This window comes from Argopecten irradians, chromosome 8 (genome assembly GCF_041381155.1).
Source record: "Argopecten irradians isolate NY chromosome 8, Ai_NY, whole genome shotgun sequence".
NCBI lineage: Eukaryota > Metazoa > Mollusca > Bivalvia > Pectinida > Pectinidae > Argopecten > Argopecten irradians.
The window spans coordinates 7,591,133-7,615,337 of NC_091141.1; the positions used below are offsets into that span (position 1 = coordinate 7,591,133).

At 37.9% G+C, this 24,205-nt stretch overlaps 1 protein-coding gene and 1 pseudogene across 1 annotated transcript; both read right to left on the reverse strand.

The window, feature by feature from the left end:
- Positions 1–6: 6 nt before the first annotated feature.
- LOC138328943 (cytidine deaminase-like) lies at positions 7–2,970 on the reverse strand. Its single transcript, XM_069275651.1, has 4 exons — positions 2,952–2,970; positions 941–1,052; positions 735–792; positions 7–172 (listed from the first exon to the last, which is right to left on the reverse strand). Exons 1-4 carry the CDS (start codon positions 2,968–2,970, stop codon positions 50–52), a joined length of 312 nt encoding a protein of 103 aa, XP_069131752.1. The 3' UTR covers positions 7–49.
- An 11,040-nt stretch (positions 2,971–14,010) lies between these two features.
- LOC138329243 (cytochrome P450 3A8-like) lies at positions 14,011–23,508 on the reverse strand (annotated as a pseudogene).
- Between the last annotated feature and the right edge of the window lie 697 nt (positions 23,509–24,205).

Consider the following 24,205-nt stretch of genomic DNA (forward strand, 5'->3'; position numbering starts at 1 on the left):
AAAACAATCGCATTTTTTCTAATTTCTTTTAATTGTGAAAGTCTTTCATTCACGTTGTGCGTTCCTCCTTTAGACTTTGTGGTGTGAAAGACATCGGGAGTAATTCTGCTACCGTAACAACTTTGACAGTCATGTCGGGCTTGACGAGATACAGCGGCATCTCAAGGTTAAACTACAACAATATATAGATACAATATTTAAGTATACATGTACATCAACGTATCAATAAAGGCTACTAAATGTTTTCAGATATCCAAACCCTCTAAATGATACTAGGTCAATTTATATATTTTCTATTTTAAAAAAATCAAACGTTCGTAATTAAAAAACGTTCTGTCAATGGTTAGTGAATCTATGTATAAATGAATGGCTATCAACCATATTTTTGATAATCTATGCAGATTACACATAGTTGCAATCAGAATAGGATCCAACACAAAAATAACAAGATTAAAAACAAAAACGACAACCAAATAAAGAACAACAAGATGGAGGAAATGGGATAAGAAAAAAGAACAAACAGAAAAGAACATCAATAATAACGGCAAAAACAATATCAGGAATGAGAAGAAAAACAAGAAGAGCAAACGCACAGGAAGAGAGGAGTAAAAACATCTGTTAAAAATGACCAAATGTGATAGGTCTTAAGAAACTTTATTGACGTCAACATCAATAGATGCACCTCAAAGAGGTTCATTATACAACACAACAAAGACAATATACATGTACTATACCTCAGCGAACACCTGTCTGCACGCCCCACAAGAGCCTTTAAACGACCCCTTCACATCGCTGGAATGAAAAAAAATGGACATACATTAACTCATACCTTTATTGCAAATTATGTAAGACATTACTTTTGTTTTCAATTTTCGGAATATTTCAACATTACCAACACAGCAATAAAACCAAGTTAATACCACAAGGGTTAGGTCCTTACCACGATATGGCCACGCCTTTAAATTCTGTGTGTCCCTGGGCTACCGCATTCCAAATGGCCACTCTCTCCGCGCAGACACTCAGACCGTACGACGCGTTCTCTACATTGACGCCTGTGGTAATTCAATAAGTTATAAGAAAGTTTAAAAAAAAATGGAGAAAAAAACACTTGTAAAAGCATAAATGTAGATTAATTCACATATAAATGCTGTCAAATGTCATGTATCAGTATAACTAATGTTGTCATTGTAGATTGCCATCCGCCTGATATTCCGGGTTTACCCATCAATCTCGTTATACATGTATCCAATAGCTCCATATAACGACAGTGATACTAAACTCTGGAAAATCGATGATGTATTTCTGTTGGATGAAACAATTTGATGTTATTACTTTTAACCAAAAGATACGCCGACTTGTAGTTTTAGTCATCAATCGAATAAAATGGATAACCTCTCAATCTCGATTCCGAGTCCAAGTCAGTACCCAGAGATTGACACCTTACAAGGTGGACCAATGAGCCATCGGCCACAATAAGCACGGCTTAACCTCACCGGAAGTAATTTGCTGTTACGGGACAAATACGCCCCTGTCTTTGGCCATTAACCGCAGCATGAAATCAGTAGACTGGTATACTCGGATCTGTAAATGATAAACGTTATATAGAGCCGAAAAACCATTAACAAAATCCATAAAGCCCCTTCAAAAAAATGTACTGTTATCTTGAATAACAATGTGCTCTTTTAGACATTACATGTTTGTCTTAAAAAAAATGCCTCTATTGGATAGTCTTATTCAAATTATACCTCGAATCTAACAGAATACATGCATTCCATCGTATCAATCGTAGCAGTAGTTCATTTATCAAAAAAACAGCATGCAACATTGTGAAACCATAGCATTGACCAGAAATCAATTTACTAAGGCCATAAAAAATCTTTTTAGGGTTAACCGTACCCGACCCTAAATTTATTACCCCCGACCCGTATTTTTTTCCACTAAACTACGAAAAAGGAAAAAATAAAAAATCGGGATTTCGATCTCAGACCTCCCGGTTCCGGCCATCATTTGCGAGTGAATAACACTTAAAAAAAATGACAGTGATAAAAAAACAATCACCAGGACGACCCCACCCTATTTTTTTTTTATTTTTTTTTGCTAATGAAACCCTAAAACAGACTTATCATTTTTTTTTTTGACTCTAACCTCAAAAGTGCATATATAAACTACGTACCCTCAGTTTAGTTAACAAAAGAGATTCCTAGTCAAAGAAGACCGATATTTGAACATAAAGGTTATTTTTTCAAAGTACTGCGGTATCGGCGATAAACATTCCTCTTGCTTATTTCATGAATGCGTGTATTCTAGCAGTCATAATCGAATACCAAAGTTTTTTCATATTTTGTTTTTTTTATATTTTCCCGCTAAATTGTTTTCAAAATCAGTTACTGTATTTTATTCAGAGTTCCTTCAAGGAAAAATATTTCTATTTTCGAAACAATGCCAATCATGTTGTTCAGCCATTGTGTTTAATCTGGGAATCCTATTGTACACATTATGTAAACTGACTTTAAACCAGTTATAAGACGGTCGCATTTTGGTCATGCAATTCCACTCCCTTTATTCTATTAAAGGACCGTTTTAACGTGCAATATATTTTAAAATATGAACGGTTTTTGTCATGTCAAACATCTAACAATGCTGGATTAAAATAGCATTGGGACATTTAAATGTCTTTATTCCTAAATTGTAGTGCGCCACTGTATTTGTGATTCTGCTTTTACCCTTTTGAATTGAGTGCTTATGTGTCTTGTATCTTGTGCTATACTGTCATTTATTTCGCTACGCGTAGAACACTCCTACAGTTACCCGCAGATACGACCTACATCTCATTTTGGACGCAAATACCTCACTCATGAGGCCATATATCTGCATCTAGCACTTAGGTCAAAAAGTAATACCTACCTTAAAAAGGTGATTGTAATCGAACCCTATTGAAGGTCAGTACTTACCAACAGTGTCTACGTTCATAGTTGAAGTGTAAGTCAACTTCACTATCTAAAAACAAGGATGATGAGCGTTTGTATTCATTATGTGACCAGTGAATGGTAAGGAAATGCCTCGCTGTACATAACATAATCAGGTACATACAAAAGACACACGGAATTGGTAATGACACGGAAATGAAGGAAGCCTCACTGGATCACAGACAAAGAGACCACTGTACTGGTATACCCGGGAAATGTAAGGAAGCCACACTGTATCGCAGACAAAAAGACACACTGTACTGGTTATGACCCGGGAAAGACGTAATGGAAGGCCTCACAGTATCAACCAGACACCAAAAGTCACAACTGTACTGGTATGATCACGGGAAATGTAACGAAGGCCACACTGTATCACAGACAAAAAGGCACACTGTACTGGTTATGACCCGGGAAATGTAACGAAAGCCTCACTGTATCACCAGACAAAAGACACACTTGTACGAATGATTCGGTAATGTAACGAAGCCACACTGTATCAACAGAAAATACACTGTACTGGTATGACCAAAAATGTAACGAAGCAAGACACACTGTACAGTATGAACGGGGAAATGTAACGAAGCCTCACTGAATCACAGACAAAGTCACACTGTCACGTATGGACTCGGGAAATGTAATCGAAAGGCCTCCTCTGTATACCGCAGATAAAAGACACACTGTACTGGTATGCATCCGGGAAATGTAACGTAGCCTCTCTGTATCGAACAGACCAAAAGACACACTGTTCTGGTGATGACCCGGGAATATGTAACGAAACCCATCACTGTTATCACAGACAAAAGACACACTGTTACTGGTATGACCCGGGAAAATGTTAAAGGAAGCCTCACTGTTTTTTTAAAATCACAGACAAAAGACACACTGTACTGGTTATTACCCGGGAGAATGTACACGAAGCCTCAACATGTATCGCAGTCAAAAGACACAACTGTACTGGTATGACCCGGGGAAATGTAACGAAGCCTCACTGTATCGCAGACGAAAGGACACACTGTACTGTATATGACTCCGGGAAATGTAACGAAGGAGCCTCACTGTATCTCAGACAATAAGACACACGGTACTGATATGTACCCGGGGAAATGTAACGAAGAGGCCTCACTGTATCGCAGCCAAAGACACACTGAATGGTATTCACCCGGGAGATGTAAAGGAAGCCCTCACTGTATCACAGATAATCTGGTACCACAATGTACTGGTATGACCCGGGAATGTGTAACGAAGCCTCAGCTGTATCGTCAAAGACAAAAGACACACTGTACTGGGTATGACCGGGTGGGATATAATGTAACTTGAAAGCCTCACTGTATCACAGACAAAAGACACGACTGTACTGAGTATGACCCGGGGAAATGTAAACGAAGCCTCACTGTTATCGCAGACAAAAGACACACTGTACACGGTATGAACCCGGGAAATGTAACGTAAGCCACACTGGATCACAGACCAAAGACTCACGTGTACTGGGTATGACCCACGGGTAATGTAAGGTAGCCTCACTGGTATCTCAGACAAAAGGACACACTTGTTACTTGGTAATTGACCCGGGGAAATGTAAGGTAGCCTACAACTGGTATCACATTATAAAAGGACACACTGTACTGGTATGATCCGGGAAAATGTAAGGAAGGGAAAATGGGTAACGAAGCCTCACTGTATCACAGACAAAAGACACAATGTACTGGTATGACCCGGGAAATGTAACGAAGCCTCACTGTATCACAGACAAAAGACACACTGTACTGGTATGACCCGGGAAATGTAACGAAGCCTCACTGTATCACAGACAAAAGACACACTGTACTGGTATGACCCGGGAAATGTAACGAAGCCTCACTGTATCACAGACAAAAGACACACTGTACTGGTATGACCCGGGAAATGTAAGGAAGCCTCACTGTATCACAGACAAAAGACACACTGTACTGGTATGACCCGGGAAATGTAAGGAAGCCTCACTGTATCACAGTATACAATTGACACACTGTACTGGGTATGACTCCGGGAAATGTAAGGAAGCCTCACTGTAATCGACAGACAAAAGACACACTGTATCTGTGTATGAACCCGATGGAATGTGTAAGGAAGCTCTCACTGTATCACACGACAAAAGACACACTGTACTTGATATGACCCGGGAACTGTAATGGAAGCCTCAATGTATCACAGACAAAAGAAACACTATCTGGTATGACCCGAGAAAATTCAGGAAGCGCCTGTATCACAAGACAAAAGACACACTGTATCACGAGAAAAGACACATACTGTACTGGTAATGACTAGGGAAATGTGAAAGGAAGCCCTCACTGTATCAATCAGACCAAAAGACACACGTTACTGATATGGACCCGTGAAATTGTAAGGATGCCTCCATCTTGTATCGCAGGACAAAAGACACACTGTACTGTTTATGGACCCGGGAAAATGTAAGGAAGCGCTCAACTGTCTCACAGACAAAAGACACACTGTACTGGTATTACCCGGAAATGTAAGGAAGCCTCACTGTAGCACAGATACAACGTGGGGACACACATGTCCTGGTATGACGCCTGTGAAATGTAAGGTAAGCCTCACTGTAATCACAGACAAAAGACACACTGTACTGGTATGACCCGCGGGAAATGTAACGAAGCCTCACTGTATCACAGACAAAAGACACACTGTACTGGTATGACCCGGGAAATGTAAGGAAGCCTCACTGTATCACAGACAAAAGACACACTGTACTGGTATGACCCGGGAAATGTAAGGAAGCCTCACTGTATCACAGACAAAAGACACACTGTACTGGTATGACCCGGGAAATGTAAGGAAGAGCCTCACTGAAATCACAGACAAAAGACACCACTGTACTGGTATGACCCGGGAAATGGGAAATGTAACGAATAAAGCACTGTCACTGTATGACACGGGAAAAGTACAAAAGACACACAAAAGTACACACACTACTGATATGACCCGGGAAAAGTAAGGATAAGCCTCACTGTGTGACCCGGGAAATCGAGCGAAGACGAAAAGACACACTGTACTGGTATGACCCGGGGAAAGTGATTAAGGAACGTGTGACCATCACTGTGCGTCAACACAGAAATAAAAGACACACTGTACTGGGTAGACCACTGTACTGGTATTAAATCGGGAAATGTAAGGAAGCCTTCACACTGTATCGCAAGACAAAAGAAACAACTATCTGGTATGACACGGGAATGTCAACGAAGCCTCACTGCTATCAACAGATAAAAGGGACACACTGTAATGTATTTGACTCGGGGACGCTAACGAAAGCACAGAGAACTGTGAAACAGGACAATAGACACACGGTACTGGTATGACCCGGGAATGTAAGGAAGCCTCACTGTTATCACAGACAAAAGACACACTGTACTGGTATGACCCGGGAAATGTAAGGAAGCCTCACTGTATCACAGACAAAAGACACACTGTACTGGTATGAACCCGGGAGAAATGTAAGGAAGCCTCACTGTATCGCAGACAAAAGAACACTGCTATCTGGTTATGACACGGGAAAATGTAAGGGAGCCTCAACTGTTATCCCACAGAATAAAAGACACACTTTACTGGTATGACTCGGGAAATGTAACGGAAGCTACTGTATCACAGACCAAAAGACAACACTATTGGTATCGACCCGTGAAAAATGTAAGGAAGCCTCACTGTTATCACTGACAAAGACACACGGACTGTATGACCCAAAAGAGCCTCACACATAGACATATCGACACAATGTACAGGTATGACTCGGGAAATGTAACGAAAGCCTCATCTGTGATCAACAGGACAAAAGACACAATGTCGGTACTTGTATGGACACGGGAAAAATGTAATCGATAGCCTCACTGAATCACAGACAAAGGAGACCACAATATACAGGTTTGAACACGTGGTAATGTAAGGATAGCCCCACAGTATCACAGACAAAAGAAACACTATCTGGTTTGACCCGTGAAATGTAAGGAAGCCTCACTGTATCACAGACAAAAGACACACTGTACTGGTATGACCCGGGAAATGTGAGGAAGGGTAATACTGTGAAACAAGGCGCATTATGCGTCATCTACAAAGTTTGTTTGGGAAATCCCACTTATTTTCTGCCTGCTCGGTATGCTTACATTTTTGTAGCTCTTTTTATCTCCGTGGCAAGGAGTCGGGGAACATCCTCTTATGAGAGGGATTTTCTGATGTTTTTGAAAAACATGGACACGTTTGGCATTTTCATTAGCGGATATTTTCTTAAGGATATACATGTATGCTCTATCATTCAGCAAATTATTTTACTTTATGACGATAATTTTAAACCCCCCCCCCTCCCTAAAGAACATAATAGGACTTTAAAAATGCAGGAAATCGATAAAAATAACAGATATTAACACATTTTCCTTTCTTTCTTGCTCAGAATTTTTCTACTTTTCATGGATAATACCGACAGAATAAAATAATATTTTTATTTGACATAACTTATTTGCGAATCACCGTAGAAATGTTGTTTTGTGAGGTGCGCAAAAAATGATGACGTCTGCAACCGGAAGGTATTTTTGATGTATCGTTTGCGTCGTCAGTCTTAGGTATGAATATAGGACAAGGAAAGAACTTTAAAATCCCGTAAATTATTCATCAGCATTGGATAAATGCATGTGTATTATGATTAGTTTGTATTTTTTTAAAATCCCGAACTTTTTAGGTGGGCAAAAAAAAAACGATTACCTCTATGATACGTTTTACAGCCTTGTTGGCTGTGGTTTTTTAAAAATTCAAAAAACACGCTGAAACCAAAGCTCTATGGCCAGATGGATTAAAACAAAATGAAAAACCCGAGAGTTCATGCTACTTTTTTAATACAAACGCTTCACCAATATCATTAGTTTTGTTCAGCTATATAAATGACTACTGTTTCTGTCATTATCATAACAAAAAGTGATAAATTTGGGTAAAATTAAATTTTGTAAGACTGTAAATATATGCAGGCCTCTGGGGCCTTTTCGGATATGGCGGTTAGAGTTACCCCCCTTGCGATGCTCTCTAAGTAGTTAGAACTGGTTCCCTTCTCAGTTACCTCCCTTGGCGTACGCTTCACTGAGACCCGGTAGCGAGTAACCATCTTGAGTGAGAAATTCCTACTCCAGAGTAGTGCGCATCAATTCTGCGCATGATTTGTCATCATGGAGACAGGCTACTTCCTTTAAGAAGAAAATAAAACGTCATTAAAGTTCGTTCCTATGAGCACCCTAAACTCTGTTCGCACGAAATCATTTCAAAACTGAAAACCTAATTTACTTTTGTTTTTGTATTGTTCAAATGATTTATTTATTCTTTAGGTTAAGATCGTCGCTTCGTGCGTAAGGGTGTATTTCCCACGTCTAAAAACAGTGATTGCCCAGGCGAACCGGATATGTAGATTGACCCAATCATGGTTACCCGCTACCGGTCCCTATTGAGCGGGAGCGCAGCCCTGGCGGAGAGTAGAGAAAACTAAGGGAAGAGAACCACCGTCCTATCTAAGTAGTTTAGAACAGTTTTAACAGCTCATGTGCACGCTGTTACAACGTATAAGCTCCATGCAGTATGGGATGTACGCTTGGTGGGCCATTAAATATCTTTTTAGAGATGTTATCAAAGAAGTACTCACCTAACATGAACTGTTTATGGACATGGAATTAAGACCACTTCCCCGAAAAAATACGGTGTATCCAGAGTTTTATAGAAGCCTAAGTCAGCGTTTGATTCTGACAAAACCGGAACATTTTTTTTTTCAAATGGGTGGCGGCCGTGGAACACGAGGCCCTTCAGGATTTCGGAGACATCCGAAGAGGAACACCTCGATTTTGACATGTGCAGTGCAACGCGGAAAAGTGGGTCCGAGCAAGATGTAACCCCCAAAATACGAACTTTGCCTCGGCCAGTTTCAAAATTCCGTCGGACGAGGGGGAAAACACATGGTTCATGACTCTCACGAGGCTAGGCCTAGGCGCAAATTACGCGGGAAACCGACATATTGGACAAACAACTGGTATATCTGCAAGCTAGAGGAGAAAAAAAATAAAACTAATGTCGGACATTGAACAAACAAAACAAAGGATCGCCGATATGCAGACCAAATGGGTTACAAAAAGACCAGACGTCGGACAGAGTCTCCCAACAAAATTGAACAAGTTAGGCCCAAGTGTGTTGATACTAGGGCCAGATAAACGTTGACAAAAATGGTCACTTCACTAACGCTGAATCTTTTAAAACACTATGTGATATGTTAGGTGTGTCAGGTGTGATCAACGAAAACGCCCCAAAACTGTCAGTCAATAAAAGGCATACAAAGTCAAAGATTTTGTTTGGGAAAGAACCCTCGATTCGCGAGGAGGGGGCATTACCATAACGGACAACGGCATAAAATTTAATCGGAAGCTCTCAACGTCCCGAAGTCCACCAATTGTATCCGTAGAACAGTGGGGATTGGTAAGCCTGGGAATTTTATTACACATGATCAAACAATGGTGAAATAAAGACCCCAGAGGTAGTAACAATACATCAAACCACACCAAAAAATACATTGCGTCTATTCAGTCGTTATGCCAGGGGTAGTGTCACACTTGTATGACAAGGAATATCGCGAGGCACAGTGCAAGGACGGCTTTCCTTGGGGTTCTCCACGTCGTGACATTCAGGACTTCAGTTAATCCTTAAACCTAATGCAGGTACTAATTACATCTATACTATACTAAGACAGTCCAAATGGACGTTGCTCCAGCTTCAAAATGCCAGAAAGGTTCCATTCCTACCCAACGGCAAAGACACTTGTCGACGATTCAACGTTGAGAATTGTGACCGTGTTTTGTTTCGACAATACTGCAAATTAGCTCATAATTGTTCTATGTGTTTTTCGCGAGACCATCCGGCCACTAAACACCCAGTCAACGCGGAGTCATAAAAAGTAGAATATTCAGAGGTCCAGCGCCTAGATTAAGTGACAATTTAGGTCCTCTGAATTATAGTAGCTGGAATGACTTACTCGATCAGCATGATTTTGAAAGGGACTTACATATTAAGTGGTTGTAAAAAATGTATTCGATTTATTCGACCAATGAGCTAGGACATGAACAATATTTATTGATGTTAAAAATGACCAATTATTCATCATGTGTTAAATACCATAGACTTGGTTTGAAAAACAAGTTCACACTGAGATTATCCAAGGTACAACTTATGTTGTTTTGTAGTGAAAACCGCGAATTATCAGTGCATTGGGCGCGATTCCAAAATCGGATAACACAAATACGTCTGATTCATGATGCGAGCAGGCCATCATGTCTTTCTCCAACATGATCATATCACGACAGACTGTTCCTGTTCATATATGGACCTCCGTGAAGTAGATACACACATAATTCGGGGTTTGCTCCCTAGCCAAAGTTGACTTTTATTAAAGTTAGTGCTGCGTAACAGGTCTCTGTACCTATTCATCCGTCAAACTATTCAGGCCACAGGATTAGAAATGGATATTAACAGGTGACTCATCTCCGACCTACCTTTACGATTCTAGGCTCCCTTTTGGGGTATTGCTAAGAGCCGCAGATTTTTCAACGACTCAGCAGTGCAGTATGTCGGATTTTAAAGGCTAAATATGGCATTACTGTTATTGACGTACTTGGACGATTTTCTAATCTTTTGGAAGACTTTCTCGGCGTGATCAAAAGCCCTCTATAGACTGATCACCATTTTACGCAGATTAGAATTTTTCCATAATCTACTCCAAAGTAGCGGGTCCAAATACTAGGATTTGTTTTCTTGGTATCATCATCGACAGCATCCAAATGACATTTTGAATTACCGCCAAACAAACTTGCAGAGTTCTCAACTCTTTTATTGTCGTATTATAGAAAGCGCCGTGCTAGTAAAGCCCAACTCGAAACACTGTGTGGGAAGCTTAATTGGGCTGCTCAAGTAATCTGTGGTGGTCGCACATTTTTAAGACGTATCATCAACATGAAAGGTTCCATCAAACACCGTCACCACAAAGTGCTGCTATCCTCACGAGTTTTATCAGGACATATTCTGGTGGTCTACCCTTTATTATGCCAGTTCAATGGTATCTGCAAAATTCTAGACACAAAACCTGTAATTTCATTACAAACTGATGCCTGTGATCATGGTGCGGGAGGTTATTTTTGTGGAGACTATTATTATACTAATTGGAATCTTGATTTACCACCACTTAAATCAGAACACATTAATGTGAAGGAGCTAGTCGCTATTTACCTAGCAATTTGTCGCTGGTGTTCTCAATTAAAAGACAAAAAAGTACTTATCTACACCAGACAATATGTCCGCAGCAGCATGGATTAATAAAGGATCTTGTCGAAGCCACACAGGCATGATTCTACTGTGAATTCTCTTCTGGTTTTGTGCCTTTTACAATTTCACTTTGAAGTGTGTGTACTTCCCCGGTGTATATAATGTGATTGCAGACACATGTTCTAGGTTACATGAGCCACAAAAACTGACACACCTGTACAATTTAATACCATCCCTCCAATTTGAACCATTTACAGTAGAGGAACTCACTCACCATATGTCTTTGTCGTTTGTGAATTACAGGTGGTTCAACAGCAGAGTCCCTCCAGGGAGTGGCCGAAGACCTGAAAAGAAGGGCGTTGAGCTAATTCTACGGCGGCGACGTATACTACACATCTGAGGTGCTATGTGGAATTTTGTGCGCAGTTTCGTCTAACACCTGTTCAAGCTGTGTACTGCTAACCTTACAGATGTTATATCGCCTATCTGGTATCGGTAAAGCACTTTCGTTTTAGTACAGTTAGACAATACTCTCAACCATAATCACTCACCTTCACAAGTGTTCAAATTACCTGATCCCCTAAAGGGAGACTACCACCTGCAAAACGGAGTTATCCGGGAGTTAAACGTGTGTTTTTGGGTGTCGCGCAAAAGCCTGATTGATGTTATTACACCTCAAATTCTACAAGCAATACATTCAACTCTAAGTATGGACATACCTACAATTCACATATCCTTTTGGTGTGCATGCCTTAGTAGCTTATTTTTTCCGATACTACGGGCCAGGTAATGTGGTAGTTCGCCAAGCCTTCTAACAAGGAAAGAGGATCTATGGACGAGTGTATGTTTTAGCCTGTGATATAGGGAGTCAAGGTAGTGGACAAAGTGTACCTCCCCGATATAGGGAGGAAGGTAGTGGAAGTGTACCTCCCCAAATTAGAAAAATCTAGTGTATTATGTCCAGCAAGTGCTATTCTAGTATTATTACAGTTCTCCAAGTCTGCAGACCCTATGGGCCCTTTGTTTTCTTCAGAAACGATGGGTCGGCCCTGTGTTATAGAACTTTTCTCAGTTTGCTTCATGGCTGCTTGACAAAGGCTGGCATTCCATCCTCGAATATCAAAGGACATTCTTTCCGTAGAGGTGGAGCCACGTGGCTCAACAAACTAGGTGTTCCTGTGGACGTTATCCAAGCATATTGGTCTTTGGCCGTTGAAGGTCTATAGATATATAGAACATGACAATGATGTAAAATTGCGTACTATGCAAGAATTTACAAAATCAGTTGCGTTGAATTGATGTTTTGTGCACAAGCTAACCACGCCTGGCTGTCTCCATATTTTTCCATTTGTACATATACCATAACTATTTTTTTCTTTAACCAATTACTTCACTAATCAACCAATTTTCACTGGGCTTGGGGTTAAAGGAGAAGGTACGTTAAGACTCGAATATGTCCCCAAAATTAATTATCCAGTAAAGAACAATATATTTTGCCATATAACAGTTGAATACATTTGCTAACACATTACATCCCGAAAATATCCCGCATGTGCCAGTTATATTCACTATGACGTCATCAACATGCGGTTTCCCGCCATTTTTCACAAAAAATCCTTGAAAAACATACTTTTTAAGTGGTTTTCTCTAAAAATGAATGTGGCCGCCTTCGTGGAGCAGAAAGAGATTTTCATACGTTGTGTAACCTATATTTACGCATACTCATGCAAAATATAACGTTGCTCCAAGGTGGCGGCCAAATCCATTTCGAGCCTTTTCTAACCTAAAGATGATAAATTTCTAGCAAAATTTGACGAGAAGAGGAAAATCATCAATTTGATGACGTCATAGGTGCAGCACATCGTGTACATGGTTATGAAAAGTTATGTTTTGATGAATGGCAAGTATGAGAGTATTTATTGATGTGAAATTGATTTGGATCAGAGTTAATATTTTTTCGGCCTGAAAAATTAAGGCCAAATACTGGTCCTATCATATCTACTTTTTTTAGGCATTTCAACTTTTCAATTTTTCTCTATATGTACAATCAATTTATTTTATTTTTACTGTCAATGTATATTGACTTGTAATAATTAAATGTGTAAATGTTTATTAAATTTGCCCAGTCTTTATGTTGGTTGGTTGATGTTGTCATTTAGATAGCTTTACACTAAACATTTATATCGTGCAAAGTGATAATTTTGGTAAAATTAAATTTTGTAAGACTGTAAAAATATGCAGGCCTCTGGGGCCTTTTCCGGACATGGCGGTTAGAGTTACCCCTTGCGATGCTCTCTAAGTAGTAGAACAGTTTTACAGCCATGTGCACGCTGTTACAATGCATAGCTCCATGCAGTATGGGAGTATGCTTGGTGGGCCATTAAAATATCTTTTTAACCCACCCTCCCATCCCCTTTTGCTTGCCCACTAGGGTAATATTATTCGCATTGCTTCCTATCTCCATAGTGGTATTACAATAGATAGTTCTCTCCATATAATGTAGGGGGTTAAAGTTTTTTAGACATTTCAACTTTTCAATTTTTCTCTATATGTACAATTAATTTATTTTATTTTTACTGTCAATGGATATTGACTTGTAATAATTTTATGTGTAAATGTTTATTAAATTTGCCCAGTCTTTATGTTGGTTGGTTGATGTTGTCATTTAGATAGCTTTACACTTAACATTTATATATAAATGTTTATTAAATTTTGCCCAGTCTTTATTTTGGTTGGTTGATGTTGTCATTTTGATAGCTTTACACTTAATATTTATATCGTACAAATAATGTTACTTGGGGATTGAACATACAAAACTGTATTGTATTTTATCTGAAATATACAATTGGACTCGACACAAGTTATCAAACTTATTTTAGTCCTTCAATAATACAAATTAGATTGTGTTATATATACAAGTTGACATTCGATTGCCGTTATTTTCAAAGCCACCGAGACAACTATGTCTGAACATGACGGATCGTATGTTTATGTAAAGCGTAGATCTCATTCTTAACTTTCAGTCCACCTCACAATAACCCGATTTTCTACAGCTCAGTACAACCCAATTTTCTCCAGGTCATTATGACCCGATTTTCTCTAGCTCACTATGACCTGTGTTTTTCCAGTTCATTATGACCCAATTTTTTCCAGGTCGTTATGAACCCATTTTCTCCAGCTCATTATGACCCAATTTTTTCCAGGTCGTTATGAACCCATTTCCTCCAGCTCTTTATGACCCAGTTTTCTCCAGTTCATTATGATCCCATTTTCTCCAGCTCACTATGACCCCATTTTCTCGAGCACACTATGACCAAATTTTCTCCAATGCATTATGACCCAATTTTCTCCAGCTCATTATGACCCAATTTTCTCCAGCTCATTATGACCCAATTTTCTCCAGCTCACTAAGACCCATTTGTCTCCAGCTCATTATGACCCAATTTTCTCCAGCTGACTATAATCCACTTTTCTCCAGTTCACTTTGACCCAATTTTCTCCACTTTGAGATTAACGGACTTTGGCTTCAGAATTCCTATCTTCATGAATTCAGGAGGTACCTCAAATATAAAAAGTTTGCGATTATTCAACTAAGTATTATACACCCTCAAGTTTAGAGAGCTAGCATATAATTAAAGATTGAAATATAAAAGTTTATCCCGAAGGCGAGTTTATCTACATTGTGCGTACTCAAATACCTAAAGACAGAAAAGTATTATTTGTTGAGAATTTCCATATATGTAAAAAATAACTGCAAGCATTTCCGCAAAGCCGGTTATGTATGGCCGCCAAAACGTGACCTGCTATATATCGAGACATTGTTGAATCATATATAACATGAAAGCTAGATTGCGTAAATGTGAAACTTTTAAAACATAATTTTATCGTTTTAAAACCACAAAAATATGGCCCGTTTAGATAACTGACTACGGTATATGCTTTATTGGAGCAACAAGACAACGTAGGTCGTAAAAATAAAATTGGTTTGGTTTGATTAGTTTAACGTCCTATTAACAGCCAGGGTCATTTAAAGACGTGCCAGGTTTGTTGGTGGAGGAAAGCCGGAGTACCCGGAGAAAACCACCGACCAGCGGCCAGTACCTGGCAACTGCCCCACATGGGATTCGAACTCGCGAGGGCATGTGGTAATATGTCGGTACATCATCTTAACCACTCGGCCACCGCGGCCCCAGTAAAAGTAAAACACAATGATTACCTTAGTTTCACTGCAAACAGAAAGGCGGAAATTTCGGATGACTTTAGCAAGCGACATTTTCATCTCCATAAAGGCCAGCCTCATCCCAATACACGTCCGCGGTCCGTACCCAAACGGAAGAAAGGTCAGGGGGTCAAGGTTGTCTTTGTCAGCAAACCTGTATGTAAAAAGGGTGTAATCATTTTTATAATTTAGTTAAAATTTTAAAACTTTTGGTTGGAGTGGCAGTGAGAAAACCTGTATGTTTGAAGATAGTCATTAAAGATCAACAGATTAAACATTCATATAAATGTAGTATTATTCCACAAAGGCCATTAAAATATTGTAAAATGTGTTTTCCACGGAAATCCATTACTTAGCTTATTTGATCAGGAATATTGAGGTGTCTTATCTCCGTTGACATTATCGTGTATGCAAAAGTGAACATATCTAGTAAACATGATGGTATGGTTATTTGGTGACAGAAATATCTACCGGCGCAGTGGACTCGTTTAATTCAAATGTACAATTGTTTGCATATTTTGCCAAAATTTACAGGCAAAACAACAATCTATGAGGCAAAAGCAATATCTAAAGTTGCGCCCGATGCCTACACACTTTTTATCAACTACAACGAAGAAGTGATATACAAGCAAATCACTAGTATAATCAGTGGCTAATACCTTCGAAGGACGATTCGTAGACTACATACAAAAGCGCGTACACCGCCAAATATGTGTCATTGGCTGTAAAACATAGTCACACCGCTCTAGACTTTACATTGGTTTCTAATTGTTTAGTTTGACTTAAATATGTCATTTCAGTTTGACTTGTGTGTTATTTGTCACTTTAATAACGTCAAAATATGCACGTACCTTTCTGGCAGGAACTTGTCCGGATCCTGCCAATTATCCGGATCGTGGTGTATACAATAAATCGGGATGGGATATGTTCATACGGCCGGGATCTGGACACCATTGATCACAGTATCTCTCTGGCACACCCTATCTGTGCTGTGATAGCAGAACCATTGGTATTAATTGGTGTAATCACCCTCAATACTGCATGGGTTACTATCACTGTCGTTATGTCCAGCGCTATGGACTATGTCATATCAAAACTGAAGGCTCTATGTGTGTGCGACAACAGATGATAAACGCTGGATGATGATATATAAGAAGAATCGAATAACGGTAGTATTACTTTGAAGTTAGGCGTCGCTCCCTATTAAATCTTTTTTCTCTTGAAATGCTTTCAATTTTCCTATGGCATAGTCCATGGCTGGGGCTATAACGACAATGGTAGTAACTCCTGCAATATCGAGGATGTGTATGTGTTACAGCTTTATGTATTGCCAGTGTATAATTCACAAGATTTTATTGCCGACCATCATTTGAAAATTAATAAAACAAAACAAGGGTTCCTTAATCAGAAACAGCCAATACATATGGAAACAAAATTTTATAAATACATAAAAAATCAACAACAACAAAATCAAAACAATCAAGTTATTTATAAATTACTTCAGAACTTCTCATACTTTAGTAAACAACCGAATTTACTTAACATCGTTTTCATTATTTTTCTTGGAAAGGTAGATGTTGCATGCCGGTATAGCTACTTGTATAAAACGAATCTATCAGCAATCTCTGTGTCCCCAATGTAAACACTTACAATGTAAAGGGAGGGTTGATTCGAAGGGTTTCATTGATGACCATTTCCAGGTATTCGATTTGACGAACATTTTCGTATGTCAGGGGACTCTGTGAATATAGAAACATAGACACTAATTGTCGATCATAAAACCAACTAAAATACAGTTGAAAGCAGTTACAGGGTAATTTTGTTTGCATTTTAGTCAAGTTTTGCACTGTGAGGAAGCATTGTCATAAATAAACGTTCCCAATGAGACAATAGGGATGTGAGAGAGACTCGGCAAACCGAACATGTCTACAATGGCCTTCCAATCCCAAACACAAGACAATGGATGACAAAAAATAATCACTACAAAATAAACTGTTGGTTCAGTATAATACAGGAAGAAGTATGTGAAACAGTGTCCATACCGAGCCGATCTTGTCCGAGATTTCCTGTCTTAGTTTGTCCTGGTACTCCGGATGTATAGCGAGATAATAGGACGCCATTGATAAGGCTATAGTAGTAGTCTCGTAGCCTCCGAAGAAAAAGATCTCAGCGTTTCCAAGAATTTCATCAAACGTGATATCTGTTGTGTAATAGAGAAATTACTTACATAAAAGTCTTATTCAGAGTGAACGACAATAATAAAGCTCAGTGTACCATTTGTATGTTATCTGAGCTATAATTCTGATAATTAGATAATGTGTACCAGTATACCTGAAATTAAAAGTGTTGGTTGGTTGGGTTCAACGTCCTACTGAACAGCTAAGGTTACCAAAGGACGGCTTCCATTGTATGCAATGCGTTTCGTGTTAATAATTGTATGGTATGAGATGCGGCAGTATATTCGTGATAAGTCGCTATGTAATTGTGTAATAGTGGAGTTCTTGCCCTTTTTATAGAGATCTCTCACTGAAGCATACCACCGAAGTCACCAAACAATAAAACCCACCGGGTCACATTATACTGACAATGTGCGAGACAGTCGTTCCACTGCATTTATGTTGAAAACCAAACCAAACAATTTTCTGGATTTAAATCTTACCAAAACCACTATGTTCATGACTTATTGGTTGCCTTCATTGCCTCTGGCGTAAAACTTAGTAAACAAAGTCAAAGACAAATGCTTTTAATCAGAGTGCGTCCTGATTTAACTATTTTATCAGCATATTTCTTTATTGTTTACCTTTTCTTGACCATGATGACGGTAGCTTATTTCCTCTAAACGGTTCGCTGCCATCTTCTTTGGCATCGTCATCTTTGTTTTCTTGTATATTTTTCATCAACTGAAGGAAATCTGCTTTTTCCTGAAAATATAAAACACGTTTGAAAGACTTTACTTTAACTGATTTTCTAGGTTTTTTTTTGTAGTTTTGATTAAAAAGGGACCGTTATGGTTATTGTTGTTGAGCTTTTTTGCGAAACGTTGAATTGAAGTGTATTTGATTAAGTATGTGCTGTTTATTAAAGGGACATTTAAGAGAACATTAAAATTTGTCCATATATTTTCTAATGGAAATTGTTCGGTGTGATGTCAAAGTCTGTATGCCGAACCGCCCTGCACTAAATAATGACTTTGTCAGAACTGTCAAATCGCTTGACAGTAGTGTGTTTACCTTATTAGGTGAATTGTCTTACCTAAATCATTTTATCACCCCTCAGTGGTTATGTTTCATCGTTTAGCGTGCGTGACTTTGGCTCGGGTAAGGGTACAACGTATACATGTACCTGCTTTATCGTATTGATCAACGATTTGTAATTTCAATGGTATCAATTAAAATACTTTACAATGACGTGGAATTTGTCAATATTTTATGTTATATGTTTCATAAGAAATGTAGAACAATACATTTATGCCATATTTGCTTCTTGGTTATGTAAAAGAATTTGAGTGAATTGTCCCTTTAAATTCTTTGTAACAATCCCATCGATCACGTATCTATTCTTTACCTTATTTCCAGCAACACGTTCATTGAGAAGTTTTATTGTTACTTTTCGGAAAAACGCCTGTACACCTCTATCAGCGAAGGACAAGCCAAGGAGAGGCATCAGGAAGCCGAGTCTGGGTAGGAATACTAATCCGGAAACACAAGAAAGACAACTCTCACCTAACAACTCTAGTTCAATGAAAGGAATAATTACAATGCCAATGCCATTGGCATCACATCACTTGATTTCCCGATAGGTCATGACCTTTAAAATTAATTTGTTTTTTTACATAACATTACCATACCATGCCTTTGATTTCAATCAAAATCCATATAACAATTTTGCGCTTATAACATGAAATTTCTAATTAAAAAACTACACAAGTTTACTAATAAAAAGCCGGGCTACATATTCGAATTAAAAACCAGTTCCAGTTGTTTGTGCAATGTCCATGCGCCATGACGTAATTTTAAGGTATTGTAAAAATAACTGACTATAAATGGATGAGCAGTTTAAGCAAACACGCACTTACTTAAAATCAATATAATCGGGGAGGAAAAATTCAAATTCATAAACTTTCTAGCGTTGACAACGAATTCGTCGTTAGGGTTCTTTTGTGAGTCCACTTGGATACCGAAGGCTGTGGAACAGATCACGTCCATAGTAAATCCACCATACACTCTACAATATAACAATATAAAGTATCAGATATGTAAATAATGGCATCGATCTAGGTTACAGAACGAATACCTGTAGCTATGCATGATACGCCCTGTTAACCATTGTAAACCACTTCATTTTTGCGTAAACAATATATTCACCATCAAGCGATCTTACCCACAGTCCATTGTACATTTATATATTTTTGCCGTCTTTTGAGGGCACTTGTCTTATAGTATTGTCGAGGGATGTCATAGTACCCGAGCCGAGGGTACTATGCCATCACAAAACAATACTATGAAACCCTAGAGCCCTCAAAAGAAGGCAATAATAATTTAGTACATACCGAATTGAAAAAAATGATAGGACAAACCATTATGTACGATCACCTATAACAATTTATTTAAACATTCATATATATAACATTGTGTACAATATTCGGTAAATACTTTATTTCACTTTCAGTTTTCCCGCGAAATTTTTCTCTGATATAAATTTGTTTATAGCAAACAATTAGATGTTCACCACAAAGGCCAAATGAACAATACACACATGTACATAACAAAACATGTTTTGCTGAGCTCAAACTTTTGGCCAATTGTTCACGTAGTGGGTTGCTTCCACATATACATTTTCATAGCATGCCACATAACTATTTTTTTACTTGGATATGACAGGGAAATAAGGATCTTTAGAGTGTTGCTAACACTCCATTTTACCATCAATAAATAGGTCATGTTTATGATGAATGTTTGCATTTTTAAAACGCTTATTCCACACATCGATTAGTTGATTGGTGCTGGGTTCATTGTGGTATTTCCCATAAAGCTTCTGGTATACCTCTATACCCAATAAAATATGTGGTTTTAAATTCCAGATAAGATCAGTATATTTTAACGTAAGTTAAAGTGTTAATTTTGCAAATATTTTCCGTATAATTGATAGTTATTTGACCTACTCCATCATGTCCGTCATCACTTCTCCTTCCTTCAGCCTCGTCCTCAGGGACTCCACCAAGGTGTCGCTGGCGTGATCCACCATCTGAAACATCTGTAACACACCATGTTAGTGGCATTTATGTCAGGAGGATATCGGTCATGAATTCAGTTACCTTGCTAAATATGAAAATGCTGAAATTAATAGTTATTAGGGGTAGTATTGTACTCAGTATTATATAAAGCAAAGCCTGCTTCTTTTTATACTTGAACGTCTATTGAATATCTGCAATATTTAAGTTATGACGAATATGGAACTTGTTCTCTAAGAAGGGTGATGATATTGATTTGAATAAAACACGATAGACAAAATGCATAACGAATATATACTTATATTAAAATTTAGCGTGAAGAATCTGAATTAATGATATGATAAACACCAAGTTTATATCATTATATATTATAATTTGTAATATTATTGAGTGATTTTTAAGATACAAGAGGACGCTACTATGTTGACTCGACGTAACGCTGTTTGGTATACAGAACATTTACCTAATTGTTTGACTTGTGAAATAACAATCACTCACCTGCCTGGATTATAGTTACAAGAGAAACATTGTCTCCCGTATTAACCTACCTTGCGTAACTTTCCACTAGAGAACACAGGCGTGATCTTGTTGCGAACATGTTTCCAGTCATCTCCAGTTAAATGGTTAAGAGATGTCTCCAAGTCACCATTGAAACCTTTAAATACCTTGTAAAGAAAAGAAAATATGTCATAAGAAGTTATTACAGAGTCATCTGTATTTGCAAGTTGGTGTTATTTGTGACGTAACGTGTTTGGAGCGTAACGTCATACATTTTGGAGAAAAAGACGTGAATTACGCCCACAAAAAATGACGTCACAATGGATAGCTATACTCGCAAATGAGCTAACTAATATGTCAAACAAAATTACCATTATTGGTTTCATACAATCAATTTTATGATTACGATAAAAAGGTTTAAATTAAATAGTGTAGATTGAAATAATATCTTCAAATTGCTATGCTGTATTTCTGAAACGAAAAATAACATGCATATCGAAAAATTTTGCTTGAAAATTGAACATTCCTACAATATTGTTGAAAGTGTTTCCTTTGACACATGATTATTTCTTAGACTTTCTTACTACTTGATCTGGAAAGTTAGAGAAGTCTTTCACAAGAATCTGTCTTAACATGTCCTTGTCTCCGACCACGAGTGTCTGGGGAGTAAGCCCTCCGTAAAATCTGAAAGAAACACACATTTATTGAAATCACAAATCGGAAAATGTAATGAAACGCCATGGAGAATGGAACAATACAGCATATTTCGTTTGTATTCTATGATGTGATGATATTTTACTAAACTTTCGGGCTGAGTCTATGTCCATGATGTAGATACTTTGATTTTGTGCCAAAACAAAAGTTTTCAATGAGGCAAGACACGTTTCTGTTGAAAATTTAAAAAAAAAATCAAATAGCAAAATGTGGTAAATGTTGAATAGCTCAAAATGTCAAAAGATCCTATTACATATATAAGTTTGTATTCTGGATAAATGATACTATCTACAATGCCATATCTTGTTTTTATCATACACAATATTTTTGGTAACAGAATAGATGTACATTTTGTACGCTAACATTTGTAGAGAAAATTTTCCTTAAACATTTTTTAAAAATTTCAAACAACAAAACTTTTGAACACATACCCCCAAACTTTTCCATATTTCGCCATGCATTCCTTTTGGAATTGTTGAAATCCCTAGAAAAGAAACAATAATTCGTGTGAAGAGAGTCGTCAGTAGAATAAAAAGAGCAATTACAATTCTTCCATATTCCATATTTATTCGTTCTATATAAAACATTAAAGATAACAGTTATAATATACAGTAACAAGTAAATTGATGGTATCGCCAACCTTTTTCTTTATTTCTCTGAGACTGCCGAGAATGGGTACCGGTGAAGGTCCTGGGATACTGAGCTTCTTGAACGTGCCGTGATGCCGACTCATCATACTGTAACAATAGGGAGTACTCAATAGAAGCGTATCGACATACATATGTCTATTTGTGTAGCGTGTATAAGTATCACACACTTATCCAAGGCTATCGATGTTCTGGCGTATTAAGAGTTGTAAAGCCTTTTTATACATATTTATTGTTTATAACGTTACAGCTTACAACGATTAAACTCAAATATGGATCGATCGTTCGTCAAGAGTTATCTTTCTTTGCCAGACCATGCTGATATATGTCAAAATATAGACCGAATAAGTTGGTACATGCATGTGTATTTAGGGCTGTTTGTGTGTGATATGTGTGGCCAATTTCTGTTTTTCAGCACAATTTACACTATTATTTTGTGATGCTTTCCCCTGAAGTTTTAGTACATGGCCACTTTATCGTCATGAAAAACTTCACAGTTTATATGTTACAATGTATGACCAATACACACACAGATAAAGGTTATTTGTCTTATGTTTACTTACTATGTATATAGAGCCATGATTAGTAGAGTTAGTACTAGCCATAACGGAACAGTCAATCCGAGCACCTCCATTCTGTAAGTGAAGCCCTCAGTCCAGCCTGACCAGAGTGAATACCACCCGATAGTGAAATGCTGTGTATATATGCTAATTTTAATACTGCCTGGTCTGTCGGCTGATTTCATCATACCTCTAACGTCCATACCTTTTTCACTGTAGACCAAGATCCAATCAGTATCGTGGTTTCATCATCATACATAGAACAAATATCTGGTCATCGCTAAATGTCAAAGGAAGAGTTGTGTGTTGAAAGATTTCATCATACAGCTTTTATCAGGGTAAATGGGAGTTATCTCTTAAACCTGTACTACTAAGTGAATGTTGGCCAGGTACCGGTCAACACGCTCAGTGTTTTAAAAGTAATCATTTTCTTTGGTAATTACGGAAACGAGATTTTTGTGTCTGTTTACAACTGTAATTTTATCGGAATTTGAATCGGAAGGTGAATACCGGTATCTATATCAAATGGTCACTTTCTATCTATTTACGATAAGAAGACATTCTAGTTTTTGTGTTATTTATAGTTCTATATTCAAGTCAATCCTTATATTCCAACCTCATTCATCTTTAATGACTGTTTTCTAATAATTTGCAGCTCTAGTTGCCATGGTTATCATCCGAAAGTATGCATCAATTATACAAATGGGACAATTTTGACAATTTTGGCCATTTTTGATAATTTTTTATCTAAGAACCTATAGAGCTCATCCTTGAACATCCTTAAACAAACTAAATATTTAATGAGAATATGTATGCACTTCCAATACATTATTAGGAGAAATATACATTTTATTCAAGGATGCGCTCTATGGTTTATAAAAACAAAACCTTAGCAAAAAATTACCAAAATTTAAATATATCATTTTCTCTCGTATCAATAGGTGTTCATCAATATACCCATGTACTGAGGATATATAGCTTTTCAGGGGAAAAGGGCAATTGACGAACCCAATGAAATTTGCGTAGACGAGTTCATTAAATCCCTGGTT

What these genes read in the sequence shown, in the direction of transcription:
- LOC138328943 (XM_069275651.1), bottom strand. An exon ending in AAAGGCGTGGCCATATCGTG is followed by an intron (nt 793 to 940) that starts GTAAGGACCTAA and finishes TTTTCATTCCAG; the next exon opens with CGATGTGAAGGGGTCGTTTA. An exon ending in GCAGACAGGTGTTCGCTGAG is followed by an intron (nt 173 to 734) that starts GTATAGTACATG and finishes ATATTGTTGTAG; the next exon opens with TTTAACCTTGAGATGCCGCT.